Genomic DNA, 22,348 nt, shown 5'->3' on the forward strand with positions numbered 1-22,348 from the left:
GGCACAGGTGAGGCTAATCAGGGCGGCGCTGAATAAATGTCTGTGTAAAGGGACAACTGTCAGGATGGGACCATGGACGGGACAGGTGTGCAGTTTGGACAGTGTGTTATGTGTGCTGCTAGCAGGCTGATAGTAGTTAGCAGCTAACTCAAAAAAGAAGACAGCTCAGATAACGTCCGGATATGCTTTCCGATAGAAGTATGTTTTTAGCAGCGACTTAAGCCTAGTTCACATTACAAGAGTTTCACCACGATTTTAAAACTGCAGAGGATCTTGAGAGCCACCTTGGGTCGGAGGTGAGTCGGCAGATAGTCTGCCACGATGAGTCCTGTGTGGACAAGCCTACGCCTCCTCGTCTGTGACTGGGACTGGATATCTGGCATGCTAGAAAACTGGTGAAGGCTGACACGACTGACAAAGAGCATCAGCCAATGAGAGGCCGGATACGTCCCACATCAGCATGCAGGAGGACAAGCCGCAGGGTTGCCACTTGCCAGGTCCTTTTATTTGCCGCAACTTTGGGCTTGTTTCTAAAGTGGAGTTGCTTATATAGGCTCTCTAAACGTCACCTTCCTCTATATATCCGTCTAATAAGTTATTTAAATGCATGATAGTCGCTTCTTTTGGGCTTGTTTCCATAGCCCTGGTTGCTTGGTTCTCTCCCAAGATCTGGCATCACTGACAAGCCGGCAAGCAACAACAACAATGGCAGCGTCCACAGGATCATGGGCTCTGTTGGCAGGGGCTCGGTGGAGAAATCTTGTGGTGTAGACACAAAGGTCGTAATGCAATTGGCGAGACTCCTGCTGACAGAAACACATGTCGCCAGGTATGAACACTCAAAAGATTACGATAGCCTCCACGATGCAAAATCAGGCTTTAAACGAAGCCAGTGACTCAGACAGCCTTATATCCTCGGGCTGGTCATTCCAGAGCCTTGGGGCCCTGGTGGCAAAGGCTCTGTTCCCTTTGGTCTTCAGCCTGGACTCCGGGACAAGAAGAAGACCTCTGCCTGAGGATCCCAAACTACGCAGAGAATCATAAGGGACTAAAGGCTATGGACGGAGCCTTGTGTCCGTGCTCTGCGTTCATTTCATCCGTATTTCTGCACGTTTCCATGAAGCTTACGGATACGGGCCAAACAGAGCAGTAGGGGGCAGTGTTGCTGTCACTACCCGATACGTAGCTCTAGTGAGACACGAAGAAGAAATAACAATTCAATTTCTTTCATCGGCAGTACTAGAGAAAAGAATTCTCCATCCTCCAGTCGCGATGTGTTTAACGGCCTCACCGACCACCGCCTCCTACAACACTGCCTCTGTTTTTGTCTTTTATGCAAGAGGTACATTATCAATATCTCCTCCACAGTCGCTATGTTTGTTTTTGAGTTTGTTGTTGTCATAAACTTTTGAAGCTGGGCTGCCTCCCGGTGGATATATTGGTTAACATCCATGCCAACGTAAAGGGCACATGGAAGTATGTGGGCAGTGACGGTAACATCGTTTGAAATGGACGTATACATTTTCATATGTAAAGGGAGCATAAATGAGCCCTAAGAGGTCTGGAATGTAATCTGGAGCCAGGCCATGAAGATCCATAAAAGTGATCAATAAGAACAAACAGGGAGCCAATGTAAAGAGGCCGAGACTGGCGTGATGTGGTCGTGCTTCTTGGTTATACGGTATATGTCACAATAGAAGTCAATGCTGAACATCCCATGTTCAAAGGCAGTGTCCTTGCCGCAGCAGCCATGGGTTCGATTCCAGCCAGCCCACCCCTTGCTGCATGTCACCCCCTCCATGCTTAAGAATCTGTCCTGTCAAATAAAGGCAAAAGTGAAAAAATAATCTTAAAGAAAAGGTCAGAATACACACACAAGAGAATGGGTGTTGTGGAGGGCAAAGCAGAGTCAAAGCCACCAGCATGGCCAATGTCATGGCCACTGAGTTTTAACTGCCACTCCCAACACACACACACACACACACACACACACACACACACACACACACACGCACGCACAATAAAATCAGAATCAGAAATACTAGGAACAGTATGAAATAGAAATATGCAAATATAAAATAAAATGTAAAAAAAATGTACCTTAAAATAAAAAATATATAAAAAATAGAATGTGCATCATGCTACAGAAATTAACTCTAGTACTTAAGATATAAAAATATTAAAAATAAAATATATATTGTCACCATGCTGAGGCTGTAAGTGTGAAATTTAACTATGATCATACATCAATATAATAAACAAGAATAGAATAAAAGTAAACAAGAAATATGTGCAGTTATTTGCATGATAAAGTCATACTCTGCACTCACATGCTCACTAAAGACTTATGAAGCAGTGAGATTTTTCATTCACACATGAAATGTACACATAATTCCCTCACACACACATTTCTTGATGACTTTTATCTCCTTCCTCCCTCTCTCCCTCTGCCTGTGTCACACTCTCTCTATCTGCTCTTACAAGTGTTGCTTAGAGGTGAGGGCTCGTCGCCCTCGCCTGTTTAATGGGCCGTCCGTTTGCCAACTGTTCCTTTGAGGGGGCCGGTGCGTCGGGCGTCAGAGCCGGGATTTGGGAGGGAGGGCCGGTGCCGCTGGATCAGACAGATGGAGGGGGGTCCGGCTCCATTCATTTAGCTCTATGAGAACAACAGAGCCCCACTTCAAACAACAAGGACGCAACCTGCTGGCCCCATCGTCTGCGAATGCATACGCAGACACACACATGCTGCAACACACGCATGCTTGTGCTCAAACACATGTGCTTTTATTAGAACTTTTCTTTGCATGTATTTGATTTGATGTGTCTTAAATCTACCTCGAGGACATAAAGTCAACACCCCACAGACCAAGTTGTCACCGTTGATGTTCACGCTGCATCTGCAGCTCATCTGCCACCTTCACACACACACTCGCATGCACACACATATGCACCACACACTACACACATATGCACAGGGGGGCATAAAAACACAGGCTCCACAGTGCCCACCCCCATTCCCAGCCCTTCTTTCCCTGGGACTCCCTCCTCTGCTACCACCCAGCCCCCCCCCTTGAATTCACTGGCACTTCCAGAAAGCTCCGAGGCGCCAGCGGAGCGGGGCTCATCTCTTGGGAACAATAAAGCCAGATCTTCATAAAAACTTCAAAAAGGCCTCGCCAAGTGTTTTATAGGTGCTTTAAAGGTTTATGGGCCCTGGGGAGGGAGGGAAAGAGAGAGGGAGAGAGAGAAATGAGTGATGCAGTAGTGGCAGGCTTCACTTTTCCCACCCACTGCACACACACACATATACAGAAACACACACATGCCAGCGTCCACATACATGTACGCCACTGCTAATCCGCCAGTAAGTGCCAGGCTGAAATCGGCTGGTGGTAGGAAGGGTGGGGCGGTGGGATGTGAGGGGCTGGGGAAAGGGAGGGAAACAGGTGATGGGTCGGTGCAGAGTAGAAGAGGAGAGGGATGTCACTGCGGCGTCAGTAGAGAGCTGTCAAAGCTGTTGCTGCTGATGTTTGGTTGAACAGTGCATTGTCAAATTCCTTGAAAACATGTCTGCATCCAGGGTCACATGTTTAGGCATCCATCTATACAGGAAAGCTGCACATGTTGGGTGAGCGTGCCCATTTATGATGCGTGTAAAATGAGCTACAATGTATGTATATGTGTGTGTTTGTGAGGTTATCTGGCCAAGGTGTGGACCCACCCTCTGGCCCATAATCCTAAACAACCTCACCAAGGGTCAAGTTGAAGCTCATGGAGGTAGGGAGCTCCGGGAAACAAAGTGGAGCACAGGCTCATGTGCAACCAGCAGTTTAGAGTTTTCCTGTTCCAGTACGTAAGCTTAACAGCCTCTGAATCCTGCCTCACTGCCAGAAGGAGGTGCTGACAAAATCAGATGATCCTCCAAGATGCACAACTTGACTTTGTCGCTGCACATATTTTGATGAGTCACGAGCCGCTGCGCCTGCACACTCCACTTTGAATCTCTTTTATGAGCATGAATGGCCACTATTCAGGGTGTTTTGGGAATGTTTTCTTTGTAGGTATTCAGATATATGCCAGGGTTTATATTTAGCTCGGGTCCTCCTGGAGTCAGAAGGTTTAAAATTAGGAGGTGTCAGAATTCCAGTACAATTCTTAAGTTACTGTCAATAAACGGTAAAGGGCTGCTCTTAAAGGCGCAGTGTGTTGGCAAGGATGCACCGTGGCATGATTTGTGTGTGATAAGCTGCTTGGGAAAGTGTGTGCGACTTTGTCTTGATGTAGTACAAAAGTGTAAATCCTCTGTGTGGTATACATGTGCGTTTGCACATCTAAATATCAAGATTCCTGAGTGCGCTCCGCCCGTGTGCACCGATGTGTGTTTGTGTGTCCATCTGCATATTAGTGTTTGTAGGATCTGTTGACAGGGAAGCATGCAGCATTTTATTTGCTCAAGGGCTGAAAAAACACATGGCGCTAGCGAGGCAGCGCTGTGATATGAGCCTGCTGAAAGCAACCTGGCCTGCCAGGATTCAACCCTGGGATCACGACTCGACTAAACATCTAAACATCAGAGCTGTGCAATATAAATCTTTCATTAATGCATATGCAAAAACGCAAAGGTTTCTTGGTTCCATTACTTTTAATTTAATAAAATATTGCTTAAATATGTAAGTAAGCACGCTGTGACATGAATCACATGACTGTTGTATTTATAAAGTGCTTGTTTTTTAACATTTAATTTTAAAGTTAAGCAGACCTACTGAAAATACCAGAAATGTCTTAAAGTGGTACTTGTTTAGACATGTTCTCAATACTTTCTGAAATGTATTAATGCCAACAGTAAGGACAATACACCTAGCAATAGAGTCCTGGTTGAGTACCTGCTAGATGGCTGCTCAAAAAAATTAAGGGAATACTTAATCATCACAAGATAACACCGAGTCAGTTAAGCTTCAGGGATATCAGTCTGTCCATTTAGGAAGCACCAGCGAGAAGGTTTGCTGTGTCTGGACTTGACTTGGAGATAATTAGCCCTTTCTAAGTCCCGCCCATTTTTGGAACATTTTTGAACCTCGGTGAACTTTCAGCTTTCCTTTTATACTTAGATAAGCTATGTGCTAGGCGTCTCTGTGTTGAAAAGAAAACCATATCTTGAAGATGGTAAAAAAGATGTGGCTGGGGAACTCTTAGGACCTGTTCATACGGTTCCGTATATTTCTGAAAACGGGTATTTATCTTTGCGTTTGCACCTATCATTTACACGGAACTGGCACAAAAACGGCTTCCAATGTGAAAGTTTTTAAAAATATCCATTTCTGTGGAGACGTGTAAACAGGATAGACGGAGATTTTGGAAAACGATGACGTTGCAACCCAGTTCGCGCATGCCCATTAGGCGCCCAGGAACCACAATGACAATAGCGGATATATGCTGGGTTGTTTACGTTTTGTTAGCACTTTTGGGGCTACTTATGAGCTTACAAATGAACTTAGCATTGCTGCATCAACATCACCGCTACATCGGCAAAAAAAGACATCTGGTGTGGCAAATATTAGTAAGTGCATAGCAGCTAACTATGCTACATAAGGTTAGAATGTACTTTATCATTTTTTGTATCACTAGCTCCAAGAGGAAAACAAATCACTGTGTATGCGCAGAACGTTCTTCTATGGTGTTTGACACATGGCGTATCACCACCTACTGGCCTGGCGTGCTAATTGCAGCAAAAAGCTGCCGTTTTTGCGTTTTCACAACTGATCGTGTAAACCCCAAAATAAATTTATACGGGATAAATAAAAATCTGTTTTTATTTGTATCGGTATCTGTGTAAACAAGGCCTTACAATCTCCACAGACTCATTAAATTTTATAAAAAACACAGCAGCAGCGAACTACGCAAAACCGGCATCTCCATGTTTATTTTTGTCAAGCTTGCGACTTAGCAACAGTAACTAAAGGGGGTGGGGATTAGGATTGTCCAATTACAGGTATCTATTTGTTTCCCGTACTGAGCTTTGTGGGTGCGGGTTTGCACTGGACCAGTGCAGGACTCCGCTTGGGAAGCTCTTGATGTAAAAGAATGCTAACATTGGGTTCAATATCTCACTCTGCTACAGTGACATACAGGTGCACTCCCGGACACTGTGACATCACTGCAGGATGTGGTCACAGGTCACTTCTGGACACAGTCACACTCCTGCTGGGTTCGGTTAGAGATGAAACTTTCAAAATAAAGTGTTCTGTCAATGTGGATGGAGGCCTTAGAGGTTAATGTAAGGGTTTGTTCTTACAAAAATATTTAATTCAACTGATAATGGGCCAAAACCAATTTGCAAATATGCATGTAGCAGGGTTTGATGTTTAGTTTCTGGTTCTTCTATTAGTGCAGCAGAATGGCCATTTTCGTTCTCGTCAAGCAGAAAGGGACAGTAATAGCGTGCCTCTTAATTGCTCTGTTAATTCAACCATGGATAAACAGTAATGCTTACAGCTTATAATTCACGAGAGAACAGCACTGAGTTTCTCCACTAAAAAAGAGGCATTTAGATCTTATTTTAGTGTAGTTGCACAAACATGCTCATCTTTACAGTGCCGCATTGAGATCCTAAAGCTGATGTAATGCACATCACCCTGAAACTGGTGGAGGGGGATGTCATTATGTCAAGTATTTTCCTAATGCTAAGCCTAAACTCTATTCAAACCTGTTACAAAAAACACACTAGATCAACAGAGGCAATAGTAACATCATTGTTCATCCCTGGCGAGTGCATGCTGCAGGCTTCATGTGGCCATGCCCACTACTTACACTGTGAGATTCTGTCTGCAGCTGCCCACCATTCAGTTTTCATCAGCCGGGTGGCAAACGCTGATGAGGTCATTGCAATATAGCATCTGTAGGAACAAGTGCCCTGTATTTGTCATTGACTCTCATTCATATCAGATGAAGGAGCAGCTCTTGGGAGTGCATCATACATGTGGATGAAACTCCAAACTAAAAGAATAAGCCCCACAGAAAATCTGATCTGCACACACGTGAAATATAAGCTTGTTATGCCTCTTATGGCTGATGAGGTGAGCCAAAACATATCATGGCATCATAGTGGAATTTCAGCTCTCGAATGAAGACAGTATTGGGCAGTTGATGTGTAAATTACTCTATCTCTCAAACAGGAAGTGTAAAAAGGTCAGTATGACGTTTTTTTCTCAGTTGGACTCACATGATGGTTAGAGACTTCCTCCACTCGTGTGCTGCGATCCCTTAAAAGAGAAGAAACCCTCATAAACAACCGAGGCTTTTATTTTGTAATATTCATTTATTGTTCAATAAAAATAGATTTTAAAAAAGTGACGTGATGTCTCCTTCATGACTTCCCCTGATGGTTCTGCCAACAGCTCCTTGTAAACATGGGGCTTTACTATATTTTTCGACTGGAAAGGGAATTCAAAACCACCCTCTTCCCCCTTTAGCATAATCTTAAGACATACTCCTGCCTATAACTTCACTGACCTTTGACCTCAGTAGTGATGACAGCCCCACATTCACCTACTTTCACATTTCGGGCAGATACAGTACATTCAATCCCTGGTCTTTGTTCGTCTATGTACATGGTTCGGTTTCTTTGTTGTATTTTTTTTGTTTTTGCAGTTGGCCCTCGTAAAAACGGCTTTTAACAACGTGTATAAAGAAGACATCTAAGCGCTAACACAACAGTTCAAGCCATTAGTGAAACCAATTACAACTTATAACATCTTAAGACATCTTTATACAGTAGTTACACGTAAACACATCTTTGAAAGTGTAAGGAAACTAAACTCTGTAAACACTTTGAGAGACGCCACCGTTAACTCCCCCCCTGCGTCAGGTTCCACAACATCCTGTGAACCTGGAATGCTACAGTGCTACCCATCGGACTCCCCTGACTCTTTTGGACCTTTCTGGTGCTACATTTGGAGATGCTGCAGGTAATTTTAACGGTATGACGTTGCTGAGCTTGTGCTGATGCTTTACAGCCAGAAAAAGTAGTTATCATATGCTGAAAAACAGTTGATAGGGAAAAAAAACAAAACACAACAGCCTGCAGTTTGACATGTGGAGCAATATGTGGAGTTTCACAGACTGTACTGTGTGAACAGAGAAATTGAATTTTGGCATAGGTTCCCAAAAATTACCTCATAAGGATGGTTTAGATTATTAAGAGGCCTTATTTGTTGTGTAGTTAGAATTAATGTGGTTCATCCCAAAAGTACCTGCATCAGTGTGATGGTGATTGAGGTAATCCACAGATTAGAGACTCTCTACTGAACGCTACGACTTGTAAGGCAAGGGTCCCACAACCCATCAGGGTAGACAAACTACTGTAGCACTACTGCTCTTGACCTAGGCCCATTCCTATTTCTACCCCTTAAATCTTCCACTTGGTATTGAGTGCCCTCATTTGCGAGATAACCCTTGATGAGGGAAGTGAGAAATATTAGGGTAGAGATCTTTTCCTAAGAAATGGGACACCACTTCATGCGTCATCATGCGTAGTAGCGACGCAAGATACCGGTAGTCATTCAGGTTTGAAAATGCTGGCTCCAGCGCTTGTGTTGTGGCGTGTGCTATGTTTATTCTTCTCCATCTGATGAATCAACGGAGAAGAAATGCTGACAACAGAAGGCGCCTACGATGTCTTCTAGTTCTGATCGATTTTGTTCGCGTAAGTTGATTTGTTTAAATATTTTGATGCTGTGTTCAACTGAGTTGCTGATGAGTTTACACTAGTCCAACCATCTGTTGTTTGTATAGCCTACATTCTGATCGTACAGTAACAAATTGTTTTCCAAAACTTGCTGAAGTTGCTGACTTCGCCAGGTGGGAAATTTCATCTTCCACTCCCTTGGAATCTATGGCATGTTTTAAGTGCTGGAAACCACTTCCACTACCTCAATTCTGTTTTGGGACACCACTAGCCTAAACGTGAATGCGCATAACCAAGTGCAAGTGGGTATTTCTAGGGGAAGTGTGGGTATTGGGACAGACCCCTAATGTGCTAGCATGTTTACTGTGGACGAACCACAGTGTTATCTAATAGACCACAATGAAACCCCTTTTCACCAAATTCGCTCTGGTTCTGCTCAGGATTCATGGGACCATGGTGCTATCTAGCAAACAAGTTCGCATTTCCACCAGTTTTGAGCCCAACCATTGTAATCAAGGACGTGTCATAATGTGTCACTTGGGGTGCTTTCAGACCTAGAGTTGTCTTGCTTTGGTCTGAATCAGGGACTAATTTTGTTACAAAGCTGCATAATTGCCTAGAGTTGGTTCGCGTTCTCAAGGCAGCATTTACAAGCGGACCAGATCAAATGCCTTGCGCGAGGAAGCTGCTCTTGACTGGTCAGAATTTCCATGTGGGAAAAATCCAGGAAGTAAACAAAACGTTGAAGAAGAGTACACTTGCAAAATAAATCCGACACTTTCTAATGTCACAATGGAGGGACAACTACGCAGGTTGATTTTAGCGCTGGTCATCGTGGACTATATTGCTGTCATTGTTCATTTTAGGCAAACCATACAGTTTGAAAACGAGGCATCAGACTGCGCCGAATGCACACTAGCGCACAAGGTGCACATTAATAATCCTCCAGGACTGTAACATGCTCATGTTTAACCCAAACAATGTGTAATGTGACTGCAGTTGATTCGGATTGAGGTCGGAACACATTCTCACCACAAACAAACCGCACCAGAGGTCATTTGTAACTGGACCGAGACCACCTCTTTAAGAAGGTCTCGGTCCGGTTGTGTTGGTGGGAACCTGAGTGCGATTGTTGTGTTCACACCTGCCCAAATGAACCGTACTTACGGGGCAAACAATTTGAATTTGATTGAATGGAACCAAACAGAGCAGGTGTGAAAGGACCCTTAGATACCTCTGGGTCACTTCCTAAGCAATAAAGATGATTTGATTGCAGCCATAATGTCATATTTTGGCCGGAGGTGGTTTGCTACAAGTGTGTAGATTTTATATTTGACATTTTGCCTTTACTATTCTCCAATTGTCACATACATTGCAGGTCAAAGTGGTTTGTTTGGGGCTAAAACATATATTTTATCCATGTTATAGTTAAATTCTTTCATATATAACTTATTTTGAAGCAGTTCAGACAGTCTGGTTTATACAATATGTTACTTTGCTGGCAAACACTGGGCCTCTTAACAACTCAAGTCATCCTTCTCACACTGGAATCCCTTTGGGAGACCCTGCTCTAGACTGGCGGGCACCGTTTTCTGATCCATCTGGGAATACCACTGAACCAAACACAACAAAACATTGAACTGGTTAATTTTTAGCACAGCATGAACTACAGTACTTGAGATGTACTCGGCACAATTCTGGAAAGTTTACATGCTTTTCCCCAACTATCAGAGAAACAAAGAGTCAAGTATTGCTTGTGTTTCCTCTGCTGTGAAAATCCAAATTGGCTGGTTTCATTTTGTTTCCTCACAAGATGAGTATTTGTTAGCTACACTACGACTGAGACTACTATACAGACAATGTGTTGCTGCAAAAGGGAGGAAAAGAGCACCAGAGAGCCAGTGCCAGGTTGTGAAAGATGCAGCTTCCACCCTCCTCCTCCTCCTCGCCCTCTCTCGCTCTCACTCTCTATCAAGCTCTCTCTCCCTTGCTTGGCTGCTTTGCTACCAGACAGCACAGTGGCCAAGAGCAGTTGAGTGACAGGCTGACGGGCCAAATCGTCAGGCCGATTGCGTCCCCAAGCGGAGACGCCAGCCCCCCTCTGTACTCCTCTCTTCCTTCCTGCCCTCTGGGCCGGCTCCAGAGCCCACATCCTGGGAACATGGGGCCGGGCGGCTGCAGCCGACAGCTCTTTGGGAATGACACAATGAGAGAGTTCATAGGAAAAGCCGTGTCCGCGTGTGGCTGGGGAGGATGATGCCGGCCATGTCGTTTTGGCAATGTGCACGGCCCGATGTGCCGGCGTCAATCATGCCAGAAGTCAAATTGACGCTCCATTACTCTTGCTCTGCATCACAATCTTTTTCCCAAATGATTTCTGACAGCACAAAACTGTGTTCTCTTTGTTCCATTTTGTTATTGTTCATTTGGTGTCCATACGAGGGTCTCTGATGTTCATAAAAAAGAAAGGTCCTACGTACGGGAGAACACATTTCATGGAAACAGAAGCTTTTCAGATAACAAGAACACAGCAGAAAATATGACATGTCGTAGCTGCAGTTGTGGACGCTAACACCACAGTGAGAGAGAAAACAGTGTAGAGTTTAGGAGCCTGTTTGTACAAATGTAACAGTTCCTTCATTTCCATACACATTTTTCCAAGGATACTCCACTGCACATGGCATGAGCTCTGAATTGTTTTCTTGATTTCGTTCTCTCTCCTGGAAACGTCACACTGTGGTGGCCCGGCTGTGTTTGAGCGCTAGTGGTGAATACTCCTTAATGCGAACGCACAGTTTGCCCCTCAGCCAAGGGTTTTGGAGCTCCAGGGGACAGAAATCATCCTGAAGCCACTTTTCTCTATTGTCCACCACCAGCACGAGGCCAAAGTGCTTCAGCTGCTCAGGACTGTAGTACACACACTGCTCCTGTTCACCACCGCCTCCGCTGCCATTGAGCATGCGCCGCGACACAACGTTCATCTCTTGCACAACTAGCTGGACCATCTCCCGTGCCGACGTTCCTGGTGTTACACAAAGCTGAAACACAGGAGGAAAGGTGTCACAAACACAACAACAGTTTAAAGGTGAATTGCTTCAACATGTCAAGACGTACCTTAACACTGGTCTCCTTTGGCAGGCCTGTGCGATACTGCGGGTACACTCTGAGTGTGGCGTGACAGCCTTTCCTGAGGGCAGCAGGGGATGGTGAGGATAGTCTCTGTGTGCCGCTGTCCTCTGATAAGGTACGTGCTGGTGGAAGATGCGGTAGGCAGCGCTCCGCCGAGCAACAGCGGTCCACCGACGAGGGTCTGTGCCATCTCCGCTGTGGTGAGGTGGAGGGCGAGAGGCAAGTTGTGTGGTAGGAGTAAGGCTGGTGGGCTGAGGTGGCGGAGGGGAACTCAAGGCTGCTGGTTCTCACACAGAAGGCCTGTCTTTTCTCTGTAATGTGCAACAGCTCGATCTGCCTGCTGGGCAGGATGAAGTCACTGTCAAACAGCTCCGGGACCCCCCTTCGTCTATCCCCTCCACACCGACCTCCTCCACCGCACCGCTCGCTTTCCCTCCCGTGCTGCGGTTCCGAGGCTTGGAGGACATCTGGTGTGGAATCCCTTAGCGCCCCGCCTCCGCGTCCACCGCTATTGAGACACATCCCTCCCGAGCTGCTTCCGTCACTACGCAGGAAACTACGAGGCTCCAGTGGCGCATTAGATGAGAGGGGTGAGGGGGGCAAGAGGTCCAGCTCGCGAGGACTCTGGGCACGACTGGAGTCGTAGTCGCTGTCAGTGGTGAGGAAGACCTCAGAGGAGCCTTCCTCATCTGACAGTCCAGCAAAATCTGAAGAATGTGAGAAAAAATACTCATTGATGGTGTGTAATTATAGCAAAACACTATCAAACGCCTGCATGTTAAAGGAATAGTTCAGATCTTTTGAAGTAGGGTTGAATGAGGCACTTATCCAGAGTCAGTGTAGTACATACACTAGATGTCAGTCGGCATGCCCTCAGTTTGGAGAAGCAGACAGGAGTACAGACACAGAAGCTAAGCAATGTACTGCTATGGAGGGGTCAGCTACAAAATTCAATTTAAAAAAATCAATATCATGTAGGAGCTCCAAACTGATTTGGAGTGTGCTGATCGCCATCTTCTGTAGGTAATACACTGACTATGGATAGGTCCCTCCCACTTCAGGAAATCCAAACTATCCCTTTATGTAATTTTTGTGGCATATGAAATCCAGTATATAGCCACAGTATCCGACATGTTTCTGTTCTAAGAGTTGATTCTGACCTGAGTGTTTGCGGCAGGGTTCTGGTGAAGGTATGGGGGAGGGCATGAAATCTGGCTGAGAGGAGGTGGAGGGAGGCTTGTCCGGCAACGTTTCCTTGGAGAAGTCAATTATCCAGCTTATAGATATGCCTCCTGTTGGCTGCTTGTAGCGGGCATACTGTAAGGCATCCATGATCCACCTCGCATCACGCCAAACCTCCTCCATTTGCTGTCGTACAGTCAACAAGATATATTGTATTAATGGATCCATCTGAATCCATCTACCATGCAAATACTAGTTCAACAGTATATACAATCCAGACATTTAATGTATGTTCCAGCTGTGTTACCTGCATGTGTTCCTGGACTTGCTGGTGTTTCTTCTTAGCAGCAAGGAGCTCGGCCTCAGAGAAGGCCTCCCTCAGCGCCTGCTGGGACATGAGGGACTCCAGCTCCAGCAAAGCCGATACTCTGCAGTACTGGCCAATGAAACTGGGGCAATAAGCATTAAAGTGGACTGTGGGGAAAAGGGAATCCAACAAGAAAAAAAAAAGGAAATGTAAAACACTGTGCCATTAAATACAAGAACATATACTGTAAATTTGGACACGGCAGTTGGTGTCAAATTTCCCATTTCTGCCAAAATCTTTATATACTGACCTAGCTCAAAGATCTGCAGGGGCAGGGTGAGGAAGCCAGAGCGGGGGGAGTATGGGTTATTCTGACCAGGAGCTGTGCACACTTCATCTGAGGGTGGCAGGAGGAGCAGGAAGGACACTTTCTCCCCAAATTCCACCACCTCCTGGCTGTAGATACGGAAGTCCTGCACCTATAGACACACAAAGACAGGTGATGTCAGTGGGCTTTGAAACCAAAGGAACCTACAGTATGTAAGGAAGTCTAACTCTAACTTAAAGCAGTGACAGAATACTGACATCATGTCCACTTAGAATACTTCACCCACAAAATGACTACTTGGAAATCAATTAGTCCTGCCATGCGCTCCCCAATCAATCAACACGACAAGACTAATTCATTTACAAATGGTCATTTTGTGGGTGAAGTATCCCATTAATATGCATGCAATGCTCTTTTGTTCCAAAATTACAACAATCAAGACCACTTACTTGAACTCTCCTTCTTGTCTTTAATAGATGCACTTATTCTTATGGTTATTTCAGCTCTTATTTGATAAACAGAAGTAAAGACTGAGTTCCTGGATGCACTCAAACCATGGAAGTCACAGTTATGGGGGTATGGATCACAGACCAGGACCGCGAGGCCACCATGAAGTCAATTTTTCACTCATTTAAGTATTTTGAAAGTTGAACAAGAGGCTCCAACTCCAACAGTGGAATGAGAAGTAAGAAATACTGCAACTGCTTGGTTTGCTGTAATTAGGGGTTACTGCATATCACTAATACAGTGTTGGTCTTTTTTGGGGAGCGGGTCAAGAGTAAAACTATCTTACTGTTAAAGTCATAATTGTTGTTTTTAAACCTTTTTTAACATCCGTCCCCTCTGGAAACAAACAAGGTTTCAGTTTGACATTCTGATGACAGTCTAATCTATCGATACATATATTAATGGTCATGTTCATATTCGACTTTTCATGGTGCAGTCGTCGAGCCAGTTGGAACAGTGGGTGGTAAAAGGTTAAAGTCAAACGGACAATGATTGCCATTGTGCTGGAATTCAAACCGTGTTCTTTTACAGAAATCATGTAGAATTAGTGGTCTAACCAGAACTGGCTCAATACCCGTTGGGATCATTTTGCTTTGAGCTCTTGCTACTGCTTGCCTCTGGAACTTGGCTGGAAATCTTTCGAGGAGTTTCAACTGGTTCCATGATATCAGTCAAAATCAGTCAACATAAAATGCTTTTGCTTTTGGTAAAGAAATGGTTGTAAATCTCACTGAAGGATGGACAAAGACACACTGTTTCAGACTGACTCTGACCTGATTGCCAGGGACATTAATGTGTGCCATCAGGTCCTTGATGGCGCTGCGTAGGTCCTGTAAGAGGCGATGCGGAGCACTCTGTTCTTCGCGGTCCATTTCCAACGACTCCTCCAGAGAGGTGAGAGCCTGCAGCCACTGCCACTCCTCTCTGAAACCGACACACAAACACAACACAAACTCACAGGCATGCTATAAAGGGAGCATCGGTCCAAGTCGAAGGCATCATTGTCAATGTTTCGTACACTGAGACTTCTACTGTATATTCAGACGTCTGGTAGAAACTCATCAAGAACCAACATACACTTTTCAACCTGGACCCCATTTTGCCATGTTTTTGTGTCTAAGTGACTGATGGGAACAACAGTTTTTGAACTTGGTCCAGTATTGAGCGAGAGGGCAGCTGCCGCCACCACCCGTGAAACAGATTAAAATGCAATCTTTGGGGCAATGGTGCGTACGTAGTCAATGTACGTCCACTAAAAGTGCTTGTTTCTGTCACTGACAGGCTCAGATTGTTATTATTTATAAGCGTCTGACAAAGAAAAGTAATGTCTTTCTTTACCTTTCACTTAATGTGGTCTGTTTGTTACTGTATGCCTGCCACAACTCAATTCCTGTGACTTTAGAACAAGACTTCTCCTTGAGCGAGACTTGGTTATACAATGACAAACTGACCAGATCAGGTCAAAGGTAAAGAAAAATATTTATAATAACAATCTGAGCCTGTCAGTGCCAAAAACAAGCACTTTTTGTGGACGTACATTGATGGTGGGGTATTGCCCCAGAGATTACATTGCAACCCATTTTGCTGCTGGCAGTAGCCGTCTCACTCAATACCGGACCAGTTTCAAAACTTGTTGTTCCCATTAGTTGTTTCAGCCCTATTCGCACAGGACTAGTATTACCTGGAGACCTCATGTGACTTAGAAATTCCACCCCCATGTCTGTGTTTCCTGTGGTGCATTTGTATGGGATAAGCGAGTCCATATTTTACTCATACTGACATTACTGACATCCCCCAGATATTATGTGCACAGTCATTCGCAACTTCACTCTACACAACACAGAAACACTAAACAACACTAATAGCGATGATGTACACTGTTGACCTCCGTTTTTTCTTTTTAAATGTGGGTTACACAAACAGAACCGATTCTGCCACACATTGTTACACTATCCATCTCATTCAAGATATCGCCCTTCTGATGGATTTGACCTCACTCTTTTTGCAAACGGGTCTCTAAACTGTGTAGCGAGATATGCCCCTTGAACCAAATATGCTCTCAAAACTTTCATTTATAATGGCCAACCCAGCCTTTGTAATTCTTGCTAAGGGAAGAGGTAGAAAAGAGGCGAAACCAAAAACCATAATAATATTAGCACACGACCTCTGTATTTGGCAAAATGTGGTAGGTCATTTGCTGTGGAATCTTTACTTGACAAATTACAGACTGCGGCACGGTGGTGCAGTGGTTAGAATTGTCTCCTCACAGCAAGAGGATTCCTGGTTTGAACCTGGGGTTGGGGGATTCAAGTTCTGGGATGGGGGAGCCCCTCTGTGCAGAGTTTGCATGTTCTCCCCGTGTACTCCAGCTTCCTCCCACAGTGCAAAGACATGCAGGTTAATTGGTGACTCTAAATTGTCCGTAGGTGTGAATGTGAGCATGAATGGTTGTCTGTCTCTATGTGTCAGCCCTGTGATAGTCTGGAAACCTGTCCAGGGTGTACCCCGCCTCACGTCCAATGTCAGCTGGGATAGGCTCCAGCCCCCCAGTGACCCCCAACAGAAAATGAATGAATGAATGAAATTACTGATGTGGCAGATTCCAATGGAATTAAGATCACAGACAATTCTGCAAATATTACAAATCACATGAAAAGTTTCCCTTTAAGTTGTACATGATCCCCACCTGGACACGTTGCTATTGTCCCGAATTTTGGTGTGACAGAGGACATTGGGGAGTTTCTGGGGCACCAGTGCTCTGATCTGCTCCACTGATGTACACAACTTCAGGTAGCCCAGGTATAAACCTGGAGATAACATCTTCCTGCTCCGTCTGTGATATGCCAGCTTCTCCTGGGGAACAGCAGGTGGAGAGAGATAAGTAAGAGGTGTGCATGACAGTGTCGACTAGGGTTGATTGTGTGGTGACACTGATTCTAATTTTGTCTCTTTAAGCGACCTCACATTCATCTAAATGATGTTGTTTTCATGTTTTGCTGCTGTTAGTCCCTCAGAGACTTCAGTCTCAAGTCCTTCCAACATGTTTCGAGTGGAAGTCAGCACGGCAAAAAAGCCCATCAGCACATTTTTATGTATTTCATCATACAATTTGTTCATAACTGGCCACAAAACAAATATTTCAGTGAAATGTGGTTTTGCCGAAGGGAGTCTCCACCATTGTTTTGGAACCACAAGGCCAAACCGACTTACACTTGAGACAAAACAGCATTGCAACAATAGTATCAAGTTTACCGGGCTATATAGACAAAATCAACTTGTGGTTCAGTTCCAGATTGTGGTCGCCGTGAACAAAACAGCCACACAGCATTAGTTACAAAACACAAAACAACAACAATTAGTGAGATTATCATCATCACGTCCACAATGCTGAAATTCAAATGTAGCCTTCCAATATTCACTGCCTGAACAAGCAGCCTTTAAAAACAGAGTGACTGAGATGATTAACATTCATGTTGGGTTGGCATGGATCCAAGATTTGACCTGAAATTTGGTTTTTAATTAATCTGTTGGCAAGCAGATTAAATATTTGTCTTTACAAAGGAGGTGACAAATGGAAGAAGAGAGTCATGATGATTAATGTTTGTCTAAATAAAGAGTGTCTGCACATGCAGCTCTCATAATTGGAAGCACATTTCAATTTACAGTCCTATTGTTTCAGCCACGGAGCCTCGTGTTTGCTGGTTTTCTGTGAATGAGAGTTGAAAGACATTAGAGCGATACCAATAGATAAACGTTTTCCACTTTTTTGGAGGCATTTTGTTATTGACAAAACGCCTTACACTACGCCGTTTCGTTTTGTTAAATCTCCAGTTAACAAAAAATTCGAAGAATGAGCCTGATAAAAACCACAACCACTGCTGACAAACCCTCGTACCATTCCTAACTGCCGTGGAAGCAGCCTGTCTCCAAAACAAAAGCAAAAATAACCCATTTTCCAAAACTGAACTCACAACCAATCCCTGCCCGCCTATTCCTGTGGGACTCACGTGCAGTGTGATGAGAAGCATGTCCAAGGCGGTGGGCTCTTCGGGGGAAGAGATAGACTTGCGTTGGAGTTGGAGTTTGCAAAGCTGCGTCCAGTGAACCCCGTCCAGGTTGGGACAAGCGTTCATGTCCTTCAGGAGCACCAGCAGCGCGTTACCATGCTTGTCTTTGATTGGCTCATAATATACCTGACCAAGGTCCTGGGTTCCCAGCATACCCTGAGGAAGGACATCAGATTTGTGTAGTGCACCGCCACAATTTCCTACACCATAGCCCTGAAAGTTTGTGACACTGAGGGCAATGTGTACTACCTGTAGAAGGGAGACAGCCTGCAGCATCTTGAGGCGTGTCTGCAGTGTGCAGGAACAGGACGACTGGGAAGGGCTGAGACACTGCTGCAGCCAGGGAATCTCTTCCCATAGATAGGATACCTGAAACATGGATTGAATATACACATGCAAATGTTTAGCATTATCTTATAAATTCCTGTAGTTTTTTGTCAGTTATATGATGATTGTATGAATGGGTTTGCATCGACTGTCTGACAAATATATCAAAGTTTGTTGCTGTATGCTTCTTTCTAGCTTTCTGTTTTACTCTCTGTCTGTCTGTCTGTCTCTGTACCTTGGTAAACCAGAGGAAGTCCTGCATGAGGGAGCTGGAGTAAGAGTCTTCAACCTCCACAATAGGAATCTGGTCCTCTGGAGTCACCAACACATTATCATCTCTGTAGAGTATGGTTGTCAGGTACAGACCTCTGGAAAGTAACATGGAAAAAGTATACGTTACCGTAGAAAGACTACAGCACTGAGTGGGTGACTATCAAAATGATACAGCTTCACACAACTCTTCCTCACAACAACAGACGTTTTGTGCTATCTTGCCTCGGTGTTTGAAGGTGTTTTAATTTGATGGGATTGCATTGACGCTTACACCGGTCTGCACCTCGTTGTGTGTGTGTTCTCAAAGTAAGAAAGTATCAAAATGATTACATTTCATTAGAGATGTGATATTTAAGTCAGTTTTTTTATGCCTTTTTTGAAATTATCATTGGAAATGATGCATTTTATTGTTCTTTTTGCTGCAGAAACTCGCAATACGAGACAGTGACACTTTTGCTCTCTTGCTTCTCTTCACTGGAGTTACCTCCCTAGGCTATCGCCACCCTCTGCCCACATCTAGAGTTTGGAAATGCAGTTGAAGGGGCTGAACTTTCTGTCTGCACATTGTCACCCTCTCTGTCTGTGTGCGGTCCTCATCTTTCTCCTCGTCATCATCATCCACCTTAATATTACTATCTGACCTTTTGAAATTAAGCTATCTTTGATATGGAATGATTCTGTGCACCCTGTTCCTCTTTTGTTGCATATATATCTGTCCCGCAGGTTACACCACATTCTCTTCACTGCTTCTTGATCAATCATCTCTCTAAAGCAGTGGTTCCCAACTGGTGGGTCCTGATCCAAAAGTGAGTCCCAGGTCCATTCTAAATGGACCGCAAGTGACTCACAAACATGTCAAGTTTGTAAAAAACACACTTTATTTTGAAGTACAGTGAATTTCCGGCACAGAGCTTTTATTTTGAAGTGCCGCTCCCTGCTGGTCAGCTACATGATAAAGACAGCAATCTAGCTCTATGACATGGCCAAATGCAAGTATGATGCTGAATGTATTGAACTGTTTGGACCTTGGACAAATGGCTAAGGAGAAATCTGGACCCCTTGGCTGAACCATTTGGGAACCACTGCTCTAAAGGCTCTGTCAGTCAGTGTGCAATGGTGATTGATACAACATAGGGGGATCAGGCTAGTTTTTAACATAACAAATACAGACTTAGTGTGCAACGGCCTTTGGACCCAACAGCTAGTTGTTGCCAAGAAAATCACTACACAGACAGTAGTATACTGTTACGATTCAGTTCAGGGGAGGTGGACCCAAAAGCAGATCAATAGGCAGGTTTGCAGTGTTCAACAGAAAGCGAGCTTTAATGTAGCTGATTCACAATTTTCAAAAAAGGCAGGCAACTCAAAAAAACATCTAGGAGCAGAGACAAAATCAAAACTAAAATAAAACAGCTAGGAACAGAAATGAAGACTGGGGATGGATGCAGGAGCAAGCACAAGTAAGCAGGCATGAGCGGAGAGACTGACCAAGGACAAAGGAAAATACACAGGTATATACACACAGAAGAATCACAAGGACGAGACACAGCTGGAGAAGGAAGACATGGGCAAAAGGAGTGAAACAGGGATTGGAGCAGACAAGACTGATACAGAACAGGTGTGAAGGGAGGACTCAGGGAACAGGGAAGGACTAACGAGACAGGTGTGGCAGAAAACAGGCCGGAAAACGCACAAAGACAGGAAGTAAAACCACACATGACACATGAGGAGAGAAGCTACAGAATAAAACAGGAAACAGGTTAAATATGAGCTAAACAATGTGAAACAATGAACACAAATTATTTTTGTATTTGTTCTTCTGTCCTGCACCCAGTATTTATCGTTTTTGGATGCATTTGCTGTTTTTTAGTCTTCAAGTTGGTCGAAATGAGCATTTACCTTTTCAAGCTTTTAACAAATTTGCTGGTGGGTTGGAAGAGGTGGCGGAGGCTTTTGGATACTGAGTGCTTCCTCCCTTGTGACGGAGCTTTGCACTGTTCTGTGTGGATAAGACAGAGACAAGAAAAAGACATCTGTTAATTCAATAGTAACAAAATAATTTGAATAAATATTCCGATGGTCTAAAGTCAGGGCACTTGTCAGAAGCTGTGGCCTGACTCTGATTGGCTGTCTGATTTTCTTGCTAACACCAATGAATACCTCTGTCCTGACAAACTCTAGAAACATCTCTTCCAGTGACAGGCCGTTACCTAATTGACAACAAACCTGACACGTCCAACAACACGGTCGGAGTGGAATGTTTTTCGACATTTCATGCGCTCCAGTGGCGCGGCACCATTTGACAGTCATGCTGGCTGCCATCAGCAGACTATGGGCCTTGAGGGAACCACTAGCTCTCCGCTCCCAGAGGGACACTAACTGTGTGTATATGTATGTGTGTGTGTGTTTACCTGCACATACTAAAGCTGCTGGAGCATGGCATGTCTTGAGCTACAGCCATACGAGTGGAGCCAAGGAGTAATTTGTGTGTGTGCGTCTGTATGTGTCTTAACCCTTTGCCACTCACTGACAGGGAGGTCAGTTAAGTCTGTGGGGACATGTTTATTTTTAGTGGGCCTGGAGGGGGTTGGAGGCGAGAGAGGGAGGTGTGTGTATATATGCATGTGTGTGCGTTTGTGTGGGCGCCTGTTGGTGAGATAACGCACCTCCCAACTCATTAGAAACCCTGAGTCCCAAACCCTTCACAGATTCCCTCTCCTCCCCTCCCCAGGTGATCTGACTCCAGCCCCAGGCCACTTAAAGTCAATAAATCCCCCCATTCAGGACCCGAAAAGAACTAATTTTCTCTTCAGGTGGACGAGTCGAGGTGGAGCAACAAGAAAAAACAGCACCCCTCGACCCCTCTCACCTCCCCAAATTTCTCTTTACTCGTGAGTCTGTTCGGCTCTAGTCCTCCTGGCCTCGGTCCCTGTTTGACACTGAGTAAGACAGACAAGTAGGGCTGACTGCTGGGGTGCTTGTGTTAGTCAAGGCCTCTTTCACAGTTTAATTAATAGTGTTTGGACAAGAGGGAGAATGTGGCGTGGGCTATAAGCCGGGCTGTGATGGGGGGTTCGCACATGGACGTGTGCGAGAGCGTCAGAGCTTAAACGGGGAGCATGTACTTGAATATTTGTGTCTGTTTCATGTACATGTGTATCTATGTGTGTGCCTGTCTATCTTTACGTGTGTATATGTATGGACAGTAGACAGGACGACTGGCAGGCTGTGGGGGGTGAAGGGGGGGAGGTAGCAGTAGTCAGTGTTAATTTATGCCCTCTCCCGACTCCAGCCCGGGACTCGTCTCTTACAGGAATAACAAACATGACCCCGGGACACGCCACCTTGGCTACCGTGCCTGAACTCTCAAGCTCAATCAGTCGCCGTCTGACGACCCAAGAGCCACTCAATACTGACTATTATATTGCGTCTCGCCCTATTGCAAATACAGTCTGGACCACAGTGGACAATAGTAAGTGGGCAAGTGTGTTCGGGCGTGTGGGTGTGCGAGAAAAAGAGAGACAACTTGCTCAATGCTAAATGCA

At 44.8% G+C, this 22,348-nt stretch overlaps 1 protein-coding gene across 2 annotated transcripts in view; it reads right to left on the reverse strand.

Moving 5' to 3' along the window:
* Positions 1–7,364: 7,364 nt before the first annotated feature.
* LOC125880936 (ankyrin repeat and fibronectin type-III domain-containing protein 1) overlaps positions 7,365–22,348 on the reverse strand; it is a 166,744-nt gene continuing 151,760 nt past the window's right edge. For both annotated transcript variants that reach the window (XM_049563778.1, XM_049563777.1), the window contains 11 exons: positions 20,703–20,802; positions 18,766–18,898; positions 18,453–18,572; positions 18,144–18,359; positions 16,823–16,989; positions 14,910–15,060; positions 13,612–13,780; positions 13,302–13,468; positions 12,973–13,180; positions 11,798–12,519; positions 7,365–11,721 (listed from right to left, as the gene is read on the reverse strand). In XM_049563778.1, coding sequence (XP_049419735.1) covers positions 11,413–11,721; positions 11,798–12,519; positions 12,973–13,180; positions 13,302–13,468; positions 13,612–13,780; positions 14,910–15,060; positions 16,823–16,989; positions 18,144–18,359; positions 18,453–18,572; positions 18,766–18,898; positions 20,703–20,802 — 2,462 coding nt within the window. In that variant the 3' untranslated portion in view covers positions 7,365–11,412. The remainder of the gene's footprint in view (positions 11,722–11,797; positions 12,520–12,972; positions 13,181–13,301; positions 13,469–13,611; positions 13,781–14,909; positions 15,061–16,822; positions 16,990–18,143; positions 18,360–18,452; positions 18,573–18,765; positions 18,899–20,702; positions 20,803–22,348) is intronic.

The sequence above is a fragment of the Epinephelus fuscoguttatus genome, linkage group LG20 (assembly GCF_011397635.1).
Source record: "Epinephelus fuscoguttatus linkage group LG20, E.fuscoguttatus.final_Chr_v1".
NCBI lineage: Eukaryota > Metazoa > Chordata > Actinopteri > Perciformes > Serranidae > Epinephelus > Epinephelus fuscoguttatus.